Raw genomic sequence first — 12,500 nt, 5'->3', positions numbered from 1 at the left:
CTCTGAACGGAAGGCGACCAGACCAATTACCAGAGCCGATATATCGTGAGCCCACAGATCTGTCAGGATCCAGACTAACCTCACTGCATACACCCACTATGGCCCCATCTATCAATGGATGGAACAATTCTAAATACCAAGCCCTTTAGCATCACTAGGTCTTTTTCGGGATGCGTCTATATATTAGAATTTTACTGTGCAGTAAGTTTCTGTTGTGTACTGTGAGATCGTTTATTGTTTTGTCTTGTCTTGTTGTGCTGCAACAAAGTAATTTACACACAGGGATAAAACATTTTCGTATCCCTCTATCTATCCTTTATAGGGGAAATTAAACCTTCACCTACTCCCCCCATTTTGTACGGTTTACTGTGTGTCATGTCTAATGGGGCCACTGGCTCTTCTCAGAATGAATCCCTGTATCAATGCTAAATATCCCTCCAACTCTTCCCATCTGGCTTGTTTACATTTGAATTTGACTCCAAATATGTCCTTATACTGAACCTGCACTTTGTGCGTTCTCTCGTTAGCAACCTGTGGCTTGAATTCTAGCTACCGTACCGTTCTAGCTCTATCATTTACCGGTCTTCTCTCCCACGGACGTGATGAACGAGGAGAGGCAAAAGTGGACCAGAATAAACAATGTACCGAGAAATATTCCCTGGACTGATTCTTGAGAAAGTTTTATTTTCCTCGCATGAATAGCTGCAGTAAAAAAGTAGTGCAAATTAAATGCAAATTAGCACATGTATAATTCAGTCTCACTCCCTCTCTCTCTCTCTCTCTCTCTCTCTCTCTCTCTCGCTCCCGCCCCCCCCCCCCCCCCCCCCCCCCCTCTCTTCAGTGTGCGCGTCCCGCTGCCAGAAGTTCCTAATCTCACGGGTGGGCGAGGACTGGATCTTCCTGATCCTGCTGGGGCTCCTGATGGCGCTGGTCAGCTGGGTCATGGACTACGCCATCGCCTTCTGCCAGGAAGGTAGGACCGAGTCACATGGGTCCGGGGGGGCTAAAGGTCAGAGGGGGGGGGGGGGGGGGGGGGGGGGAAGTGAGACGCAGAGGGTGAGGGGTGGAGCTGTACTCATCGTCGTTCCTTCCTTTAAATTAAGGGCATTTAGCAGACGCTTTTATCCAAAGCGACTTACAATAAGTACATTTGTCAGGAGAAGGAGAAACAGCAATATATCGCTATCGGTACTGTAAGGATGTTCATAGAACCGAGGGCCAAGCACCAACAGTCGTTATTACGCTAACCCTATCCCGTATACAACAAAGATAGCTAGGATCAAAGGCTACACAATGCTTCAAACTAGCATTTCATAACGACCCGCTCATCAGTGTTTTAATGGTGTTTGAGTAACTGCGGGTGGGAGTGAGTGGTGCACATGTTATTCGTTTGAAACTGTTAAGCGGTGGTGGTAGAGATGGAAATGAATGCTCCGCACGACTGAACGCTAAACATTCATATCAAACCTCAACGGACAGCTTGGTCCCTGCTGAAGCAGGGTTTTATTGAAACGTACACTTCCTGCAGATTATGCGGGTTTCGCCATGGCAAGAGAGGCCGGTTGAAAAATATATATTAGCTTATTGACTATGTGATAGTGAACCCTAAAATAAAAGATAGGAAAAAAAAACAAGGGAGAAGATGATAACTAAGATAACATAGGATGTGTGTATTTTATGATTCTCAAACCAATTCATAAGCTTGAGTCAAAGAATTGTTGTACTAATAATAATAGTATACATATATTTATATGGTATAGTTAATTATACTCACATATATTGTGTGTGTGTGTGTGTGTGTGTGTGTGTGTGTGTGTGTGTGTGTGTGTGTGTGTGTGTGTTCGTGTGTTCGTGTGTTCGTCTGTGTGTGTGGTGTGTGTAGCACAGAAGTGGATGTACAGCGGTCTGGACAGCAACATGCTCCTCCAGTACATAGCCTGGGTCACCTACCCTGTAGTGCTCATCACATTCTCAGCGGGATTCACACAGATACTGTCTCCACAGGCTGTGGGTAAGACACACACGCACGCACACACACACACACGCACACACACACACCACACACACACACACACACACACACACACACACACACACACACACACACACACACACACACACACTCGCACACATTCGCACACGCACAGATTTCGTTGACGTTTCATGCATATTTATGTGCAGGCGTAATTGGTAACGCATGCATACATGTGAATGCTTGGATAATGTAAAATCCCTCTATAATGAACTGTAAAGCCTTCACAGACAGGGGCGTCTCCACTGAGGTCACTAATGGATCGGAACGTGCATGAGATCGATGACCTTGGGGGAAACAAAGAGTACTAAATCAAGATGCCACATGGCGCGCAGAGGGCTTAACGAATATTCATTCCTCGCCCCAGTGCCTTCTTGTCCCCTCTCTCCTTTCCTCCTTTCATCCCTTTCTTGTTTTATTGACCGCTGCCCAACCGCTCCGTCTCACGGCTCTGTGATGTGTCTCTTTGTTCTCTTGGCTCCTCCCCTTCCTCCCCTCCTCTCCTTTCTCTCTCTAGGTTCGGGCATCCCTGAAATGAAGACCATCCTAAGAGGCGTGGTGCTGAAGGAGTACCTCACCTTCAAGACGTTTGTGGCCAAGGTCATCGGTCTGACGTGTGCCCTGGGCAGCGGCATGCCCCTGGGCAAGGAGGTGGAAACCCCTCGTTCTTAAGGCCTAGTTAGGGGTTCAACGTCGACGCAACGCAAGGGGGTTCACGGACCCATTGCGTCCTCGCGGACCCTCCTCGTGTCCACCACGAGGGCCAACAATTGTAACCTTGCGTCGAGGCAGGCAACGTGGCAGCGAGGGCTGTGATTGGGCCGCTCACTAAAACCCGACGCAGAACCCAAACAGGTTTACGGCTGCGCGGAGCGTCGGAGTGGTCATTGCGTTGCGACGACATGGGAGCCTAGCTGAGCCTTCACTCGTCAAGGCGCTGCTTGAGGATTAAAGTGATGCCTGACAAGTTTCCCCATTTTATTTTATTACCTCTGCCAGTGTTCTGGCTGTTGGAGTGAAGCGAGGTGTGTCCGTTTAAACATGGAGTTTAAACGGCTAACACATATTCCCAGCATGTCCGCGCCAGTTTGTTACGTCAAACCCGTTGTCAAGGTTTCCATTAAAAACCTGGGACGGCCGCAAATGCCAAACGCCGTCCCTTCTGTTCACGTTCATATCTTTTCCGGAGGACTCTGTTCAGACCTTCTGCCACGTCTTACTCTCGTGTTCTTCCCCCGCTCTCTCTCTCTCTCTCTCTCTCTCTCTCTCTCTCTCTCTCTCTCAGGGCCCGTTCGTTCACGTCGCCAGCCTATGTGCCGCGCTCCTGAGCAAATTCATGGTGGCTCTGTTTGGAGGGACCTACATGGTGAGCGAGCTGCCGAGACATACGGACGTGTGCGGTACACACACTGCTGCATGTGCACGCACACTGCTGCATGAAAGACACAGTCAGACACACACGCACACTGCTGCATAAGCAAACAGTCAGACGCACACGCACACAGTGCTGCATCGACACAGTCATGAACACACCGTCACAATGAAAAGTAACAGTCACACACACACACACTGCTGCAGGTACAAACCCACTCAGATTTACACAAACACACACACATACTTAGATACACACACACACACGTGTATGTACACGCACACACACATGCCACACACACACACACCCGTGCATGTACAAACACACACGTGCATGTACACACACGGGTGTATGTACACACACAGGTGTATGTACACACCCACTCTGATGCATGCACACACCAACTGACACACACACGAAACCATACAAACACAAACTCCCTCGAAGACAGATGCACCTACGCACACACACACACACACACACACACAGCTGTAGAGGAACACACAGGAAAGGTCAGGATGAAAAACATGCAGCCAGTGTACACACATCAATCTCTCTCTGCTATGATGGAACCGGTACCTGTTTATTTGACGTTCTGCTGTTCTTTAGGAGGCACTCGTCACCCCTCCCCGCTAACACCCACCCACACACCCACGTCATATCACGGGCTGAATGAATCTTAGCTGCCCTTTCACCAGAAGAGCCCTCCTCCACGCACCAAGCCCGACAGCAAAGGCCCATTATGGACGAAGAAGGAGGAGGAGGAGGAGGAGGAGTAGAGGAAGAAGGGATAGAGAAATCTCAGCTACTGTAAATCACAGAGATTCAATCTTTACAGAGAATGGGTTCCGTGTGGACATTCAACAAAAACCCTCAACACTAATTCAGTACATCGTCGAATCCTGAATTCATCTTTATTGCATCTTTCATCTTTATTGCATGTCCATAAAATGTGTGCGAATTGGAAAAAATAAATTGGATCTCTTCACACCAACAGACGCGTGCGTGTGTGTGGTTTGTGTGTGCGCAGTGCACTTATGCCCCACCTCTGTGTTTTTCCACTCCACTGCTCAAGAAGAGCCCTTTGAGGGAAACAAGGTACGATCACATGACTCACACGGGGACTTTCTTAACCAATCCCATCTCCATGAATAATCCATGCCGGCCATCATCGCCGCGGTGACGGACGGAGGGACGCCGTCCAATATGTCTGTGTTACCTCCGGGCTGTGTCTCCCGCGGTCACCCGTTAAGTCAAGTCAAAGTCATCCGCGCTGCCTTCCATCACCATTAGCCTCCCCCCCCCCCCCCCCCCCCCCCCCCCCCCCCCCGCCCATATCGATCAGCATCGCTCTTTTGTTTAAGGCTCTCCATCCGGACACGGCCGCTCGTCATCCAAGCATTGTGCTCCTTCTCACCATGTCCCATGTTATTGTTATTGTTGTTGTTGGTGTTGTTGTGGATTTTAATCTTTTGATTTTCATTTGGAATGTCACCTCACGCCAGAAGCAACAAGTTCATCCTTTCTTTTGCAAATTCCCGGCAATTGGCTTATTTTGGAACGTATACGGTATGTGTCTTAAGTGTCGTGTATATGCACGTTGCTGTGTGTGTGTGTGTGTGTGTGTGTGTGTGTGTGTGTGTTAAGGTGTGTGTGTGTTTATGTGTGATATTGTATTAATGTGTGTTTGTCTTTGTTTGCCTCCCGCCTGTGTATTCACGTGTGATTCTCGATTTGTGTTTGCCTTCCCGCCGCTCTGTGGGTTTGCGGGTGCGTGCGTGCGTGCGTGTGTGTGAGTGACTGCACGAGTGTGCGTGTGTTCATGTGTGCGTGTCTCGACCTGTGAGGGCCTCTTGTGTTTGCCCGCAGAACGAGATGCGCAACACGGAGATGCTGTCGGCGGCGTGCGCGGTGGGCGTGGGCTGCTGCTTCGCGGCTCCCATCGGAGGTAAGGCCGCTATAGGAGTACTATCACGCTACAGTAAACAGACCGGTAAAGGAATACTATCACGCTGCATTGTACAGGGCTAAGTTGGAACAGTCTCACTTGTTCCCTGAACCCCTAATTCCCCTAGCGGCGGCATGTGGCTCAAGAGGTAGAGTGGGTTGGCTGGTAACCGTAAGGTTGCTAGTTTGATCCCCTGCTTCCCGACGAGCTGGCTGTCGCCCTGCGTGGTTGACGTCGGTGTGTGAATGTGTCCATGAATGGGTGAATGTTAAAATATATTGTAAATTGGTTGTGTGGCCGCTGGTCAGAAAAGCGCTGTATAAATGCAGTCCATTTACCATTGATTCCCTTTATACTGAACACTACATAGTACACTATTTAGGGAATAAGTGTATTGGAAACTCGAACACTAATTGTACGGGGGAAATGTATCGACGTGACGCGTATCGCTCGCGTAAACAAGCAGACAAGTGTGAGGCGTCACCCCCTTGACACCTCGTTTGATTAAAGACCCCTTGGACAAATGTCTCTATTGGCTGTATCTGATGACAGTGTAAACAGTTTTGCATTGTGGGATTTAGTGGGGCAATATGTGGGCATCAGTTGTACACTCGGTTTACCCTGCGTTACCTATTAGCTAGTGCGCTGTTTGGGGTTTAACCAGATTTGTGCGTTCACGTTTCGGTCAACACTACATCAGTACAACAGTGACAGCCTAAGTAGTGCACTTAAGTAGTGCACACTACAGGGGGCAATTGTGTATTGGCCCTGATCAGATGGAGAGGTGAATTGGTGGCAGCAGGGGCTGGCAACATACTAAACACCTAATCAGTTCCCCAAAGACATGCCCCCCCCCCCCCCCCCCCCCCTTCTATGCCCCTGATTAACCACCAAGCCCTCCGTGTGTGTGTGCGTGTGCGTGCGTGTGTGTGCGTGCATGAGTGTGTGTGTGTGTGTTTGTGTGTGTGTATATGTGTGTGTGTTTGCGTGTGTGCGTGCGTGTGTATATGCATGTGTGCGTGTGTGTGTGTGTGTCTATGCGTGTGTGTTTGCGTGTGTGTGTGCGTGTGCGTGTGTATATGCATGTGTGTGCGTGCGTGTGTGTGTGTGTGTCTATGTGTGTGTGTGCGCTGCAGGGGTGCTGTTCAGCATCGAGGTCACCTCCACCTTCTTTGCGGTGAGGAACTACTGGAGGGGCTTCTTCGCAGCGACCTTCAGCGCCTTCATCTTCAGAGTGCTGGCCGTCCTGAACCAGGAAGAAGGTGTGCGCCACTTCCGCTTCGGTCATTTGTCCATGAGTTCATGAGTTCATTCGTTTTTTTGGCTTATGTCGTCATGCACTTTTTTTCCGCCATTGCCAATAACTTTCTGCAGTGACGCTCTATTATTTTGTCTGGATATCTTCTAGCATCTATGCTGTGTTGCATGGGTTTTGCGTAATTATATGATATTCATTCTTTAAGTAAAACATTTTGTTGCATAATTTGAGTCTTTTTTACTTTCTGTATCATACTTCCCGTGTCCTTCATAATGTACTGCTGTTTTCCCTGTGAAAGTGCGATCAGAGGTCAGTTCGTAGTTCGTTATGGAGCCGCTCCCTGGGTTTCTCTCCCCTCAGAGACCATCACGGCCCTCTTCAAGACACGCTTCCGCCTCGACTTCCCCTTTGACCTCCAGGAGCTGCCAGCCTTCGCCGTCCTCGGGTGAGTATGACCCCCCTCTCTGCCGGCACGTGATACATACTGTTAACCATCAGGAGGCTCGTGAGGTACAGCGGATTGACTAGTAACCAGTGGTTGCTGGTTCGATCCCCGGCTCCTCCTCCGATTGTCGAGGTGTCCCTGAGCAAGGCACCTAGCCTTAACTGCTCCCGTCGAGCTGTGTTGCCATGTGTGGTTGACATCGCCGTCAGTGTGAATGTGTGTGTGAATGGTTGTCGCTTTGGATAAATGCGTCAGCTAAATGAGCTAAATAAAAATATATAATCCAAACACAGACACACAGACACATGCACACACACACAAACACACTATACGTCATGCGACTGGGGTTTCCATTCACGTGAACAAATTAGAGGTTTCCGCTAGATTAACGGGAGGTAAACGTTTGCATTCATAAATCATGAGAAACAAGGGGGAGGCTAATGCAATCTTAATGCGCCCACGCTCTTGTTTAGTATTAGGCAGACGTGAATTTACAGCACATTGGTTATCTGCCAGCGACTAAAGCTGCCAGTGAGTTACTACTATCACTGACCATCCAAATCCAAATCCCATCAACGCTTTGGTTCAGTCCGCTAAAGCTTTGTTTCAGTCTTTTCTTGGCCAGCAATCAAAACAAAGTTCTTCAGTTGGTGATCACATTGTTGTTCAATCATTGGGTCATTTCCAAAGGCTGTTACAGTTAAAGGTGTGTGTGTGTGTGTGTGTGTGTGTGTGTGTGTGTGTGTGTGTGTGTGTGTGTGTGTGTGTGTGTGTGTGTGTGTGTGTGTGTGTGTGTGTGTGTGTGTGTGTGGTAGGATTGCCTGTGGTTTTGGCGGTGCTCTGTTCGTCTACCTGAACCGACTGATCGTGGAATGCATGAGGAAGCAGAAGACCATCAACAAGTTCCTGCTGAGAAAGTAAGTGCCTACGACACTCTCTATAACAGTCTCAATAACACTCTATACAACACTCCAAATAACACTCTCTGTAATACTCTCTATAGCAGTCGCTATAAACTCTAGAAACACTAAATTGGAGTCTCTATTACACTCTTTATAACACTCTATAACCCTCTATATTACGGTCTCTATAACAATCTATATCTCACACTTTATAGTCTTCCATATAACTATATATATGACACACTTTATAAAAGTCTTTATAACACATGACACATGGCACATTTCTCAATCAAACTATTGAAACCAAAAAACGGTGTTCTTGTTCCCGCAAAAATACATTGACTGAAAATCTATACACACGAGACCAGAGCTATACTGGACATATATATCTATACATATATATGGTGATCAACTGACCCATTAATGACCCTACAGCCCCTCTCTCCCCGTCAGGCGGCTGGTGTACCCCGCCATGGTCACCCTGCTGATCTCCACCCTCACCTTCCCCCGGGGTTCGGACAGTTCATGGCCGGACAGGTCAGACGACTAACTCTTACCCATCAGCCACCGCTGAGACACTGTAGGATGGACAGCTGGGGGACTGAATGCATGGCTGTTCTTATTTCAGTCTCATTTTGTGAAACGTGCCAGCAAAAGCATTTTAATGAATGACCTCTCTCTGACGCATGTGTGACGATACGATTCCACTCTTAACTCTGATTGGATGTGAAAGGTGGACCGGCGGGGTGATGTCCTATCAGAACAAAGCATTCTTTGTCATTAATATTTGGCTCGTTAAGCCCTCTGAGACTGTACCTGTGATTTAGGGCTATACTAATATAATATAATTGAATTGAAATTATTTGAATTGAAATTGAAATTTAATCAAAATAACGTTTGCACATAAATGGTGGACGTGACACTATTGACCTCTGTTCAACCAATGTGACGATTGTGGTGAATGCAGCTCTAAACCGTTGCGCTATTTCCCTGAAAAGCAGCTCTAGCTCTCTATCTGTGTGCCCCCCCCCCCCCTGTAGCTGACCCAGCACGAGTCTCTGGTGGCGCTGTTCGACAACCGCACCTGGTGCCGCCACGGCGTGGCCGAGGAGTTTGAGTACATCGGCCACTCCCACGGCTGGAAGCACCCCCACGTCAATGTCTTCATCACGCTTATCCTCTTCATCATCATGAAGGTATGGCTGAACAGGAATCCCGGAACGTACCGGGAGTAGATAAGTCGGCTTAGACAAGTCGGGTTCTCCCTCCGAGGTGTCCTGAAAACAGCTTTACATTTTTCTTACTTTTATCTTTACTTTCTGTGTCACCTTACCCCCGTCAACGATGTCTGTGCGTTCAGGAAGAGCTGTCCTCAGCTGCCTCCTTTTAATGACTTTAAGATTTCCCTCCATATATGTTCCTTCAGAAAACAGACATTTAAAAAACAAAACTTTACAGACGCACGTCGCTGAAAGCTTGCCAATCTTAACGGCTAAATGTAAACATTGTGCAAGGTAAGAGTTTAACCAGTTATTTCAACTGACCTAAATTCATCGTCAAAGAGTTAACGTCAAAATAGACAACATACAAAAATCATGACCTTTTTGGTTAATGAATTAAATAACAAAAGCAACTCCCAAAACAGAAATAAAATCACAAAACGTAAAAAAAACGAAAATAAAATCACAAAACGTAAAAAAAACGAAAATAAACCTGTCAAAACTTGACGACCGTTTTCATTATTAAAAGGATTAACGTCAACACGTTAAGATAATGGGGGCCATTGCCTAAGGTCGTCGATATCAGACAAACCCAACTACCCATGCTGCGGTCACTGTCAGCTGCAGAGCCTTAATCACTATGAGTCGCCCCCACAGTAATGACGGTGGCCCCAAGATGGTGGAACACAAAAAGAGGTCGCCGGATCTCTGTAGACTGTAGGCTAGAGTCATGAATTGTGTTTAAACACATCCTCCGTTCCCTTAAGCTTCCTAAGTGCTGTGTACGCCAGTTAACACTCCACAGAGTGAGATTATTAAGAACATGACAAGGAAAATTACAGCTAGGGAGAGATTCTCGTAATAAAGACATGGAAAATAAATAATATTAAAACGCAATGAATTTGACAAAGCGATAGCTGAATGATTTAGACAGATTTCCCTCTTTTGGAAGACCTTCCCTCTTTCCCGCCTCTCACAACTAAAACCATGCAACTGAAACGGATATCGCTCACTCCGAAGCATGCGCTGGTGTCGCACCCCCTCTCTCTCGCCAAGAAGGCCCATTGGGAGCCCTGTGTTTGAGGTGTTAGGTGTTAGAGGTGATTGAGGTGTAAACGTCCAGGGCAGGGTTGGGTGAACCGTACGTTTACACTGTGGATTTACTCAGCATGGGACAACATGAAAGAACCATTTCAAATCTCACATGATGTCGGCTGATGTACACTTTAACAAACATGTCTCTCTCTCTCTCTCTCTCTCTCTCTCTCTCTCTCTCTCTCCCTCTCTCCCTCTCTCCCTCTCTCTCTCTCTCTCCTCTCTCTCTCTCTCTCCCTCTCTCTCTCTCTCTCTCTCTCTCCCTCTCTCGCTCTCTCTCTCTCTCTCTCTCTCTCTCTCTCTCTCTCTCCCTCTCCCTCTCCCCCTCCCTCCCTCCCACACCTTTCTCTTCAATCACCGATTGAAGTTCTGGATGTCGGCGGTCGCCACCACTATGCCCGTTCCCTGCGGGGCCTTCATGCCTGTGTTCCTAATCGGTAAATAACAGAAATACAGTTCAACTGTGGCTTGTGAATGTGTCGTCCGATTATGTTTGGGATTTTGTCATTTTATGATGAATGAAAAACATCCAAAGTCTCCCCGTCTCTAACCGTTTGTGTGGCAGGCGCGGCTTTCGGGAGACTGGTGGGGGAGGTCATGGCAACCATGTTTCCCGACGGTATCCACGCCGACGGCCGGGTGTACCCCATCGTGCCGGGGGGCTACGCTGTCGTGGGTGAGCAGCACGCCGTACCACCGCACGACTCGCACAGCCACCCGCCTACCCCGATCCGTCGTGGTTCTCCTTCACGCACGTTTGTTTATTTTCGGTCATTCGGGATTTCCTACGTTGACCCGTAGTCTGTTTTAGGAGGATTAGAATTGAGCAATTTTCCACTTCTCCACGGCTGGCGGAGCGACTGTGAGGGAGCCGGTGTCATTTCATGCCAGATAATGGAGGTGACGGGCGTGAATGGATTCCACTTAATGCCAACGTTCCATTTTGGGGCTGAAGTGAAATCTAAAAATCCTCAGTCGGCGACCCCGTCGGTGAGCAGAACACGACGTCAGGACTGCTAACGCTGAAGGACACCCTGTTAGGGTATGAAGGGGGATGTTTTGGGCTGCAGAGAGTATGCTGAATGCCGCCTTTCAGTTATTGACACGTTTAGACACACACACGGCCAGGGGGACTAGTGGCTGCTACTGTGTGTGTGAGAGTCAGGGGGATGCACAAAGAGAAATCCAGAAACAGGTGGAGACTGGGAAACAAAATGAACAACGGGGACAAAAAACGAGACAGGAAAATGACGGATAAAAGCAACACAGTAATCGTGGTGATCTTCTCTCGTGGACAGGTATAAACGACTCAGTGATAATACATGGTGATGTCTCCTGGTCTACAGATATAGACACCAGAGTGATCATACATGGTGACATGTCCTGGTCTACAGGTATAATGGACTAATGGACCGCATGAATACAGCGCTTTTCTAACCGGTGACCACTCAAAGCACTTTACAATACCTCACATCACCCATTCATGGACACATTCACAGCTGACAGCGGTGTCAGCCATGCAAGTTGACAGCCAGCTCGTCTGGAGCACTTTGAGTTACGGTGTGTTGCTCAGGGACACCTCGGGACTCTATGCCAGGAGGTGCTAATTAGAATTGAGGAGGAGCCGGGGATCGAACTAGCAACCTTCCGGTTACCAGCCAACCCGCTCTACCTCCTGAGCCTCATGCCGCCCCCCCCCCCCCACTCAAAGGCTCAGTGATCGTTCATGACGATGTCTCCATGTGTACAGGTGCCGCTGCCCTCTCCGGAGCCGTCACCCACACGGTGTCCACGGCGGTCATCGTGTTCGAGCTGACGGGCCAGATCTCCCACATCCTGCCCGTGATGATCGCGGTGATCCTGGCCAACGCCGTGGCCCAGTCCCTGCAGCCCTCCCTCTACGACTCCATCATCCGCATCAAGAAGCTGCCCTACCTGCCCGAGCTGGGCATGGGACACCACGAGTGAGTGCGAGCACCAGGGAGGGGGCGAGGGAGGGGGAGAGGGAGGGGGAGAGAGGGAGGGAGAGAGAGGGAGGGAGAGAGAGGGAGGGAGAGAGAGAGAGGGAGGGAGAGAGAGGGAGAGAGAGGGAGAGAGAGAGAGAGAGAGAGAGAGAGAGAGAGAGAGAGAGATATACAGTGTGAGAGAGAGACAGAGAGAGATCCAATGTTTGTTCATCCTATACATTGAATCTTTTAGAGATTCAATGTTTGTTCATCCTATACATT

At 48.6% G+C, this 12,500-nt stretch overlaps 1 protein-coding gene across 1 annotated transcript in view; it reads left to right on the top strand.

The window, feature by feature from the left end:
- Positions 1–12,500, top strand: part of LOC132462740 (chloride channel protein 2-like) — a 41,883-nt gene that overhangs the window by 19,627 nt on the left and 9,756 nt on the right. The window contains 15 exon segments of the mRNA XM_060058456.1: positions 842–973; positions 1,883–2,011; positions 2,550–2,683; positions 3,318–3,402; positions 4,483–4,502; positions 5,274–5,352; positions 6,489–6,614; positions 6,971–7,055; positions 7,871–7,972; positions 8,411–8,457; positions 8,460–8,494; positions 8,998–9,153; positions 10,640–10,709; positions 10,838–10,948; positions 12,023–12,236. Coding sequence (XP_059914439.1) covers positions 842–973; positions 1,883–2,011; positions 2,550–2,683; positions 3,318–3,402; positions 4,483–4,502; positions 5,274–5,352; positions 6,489–6,614; positions 6,971–7,055; positions 7,871–7,972; positions 8,411–8,457; positions 8,460–8,494; positions 8,998–9,153; positions 10,640–10,709; positions 10,838–10,948; positions 12,023–12,236 — 1,525 coding nt within the window.

This window comes from Gadus macrocephalus, chromosome 8, assembly GCF_031168955.1.
Source record: "Gadus macrocephalus chromosome 8, ASM3116895v1".
Lineage (NCBI taxonomy): Eukaryota > Metazoa > Chordata > Actinopteri > Gadiformes > Gadidae > Gadus > Gadus macrocephalus.
The sequence above is the reverse complement of the archived record's forward strand: the minus strand, read 5'-3'. Positions and strand labels throughout refer to the sequence as shown.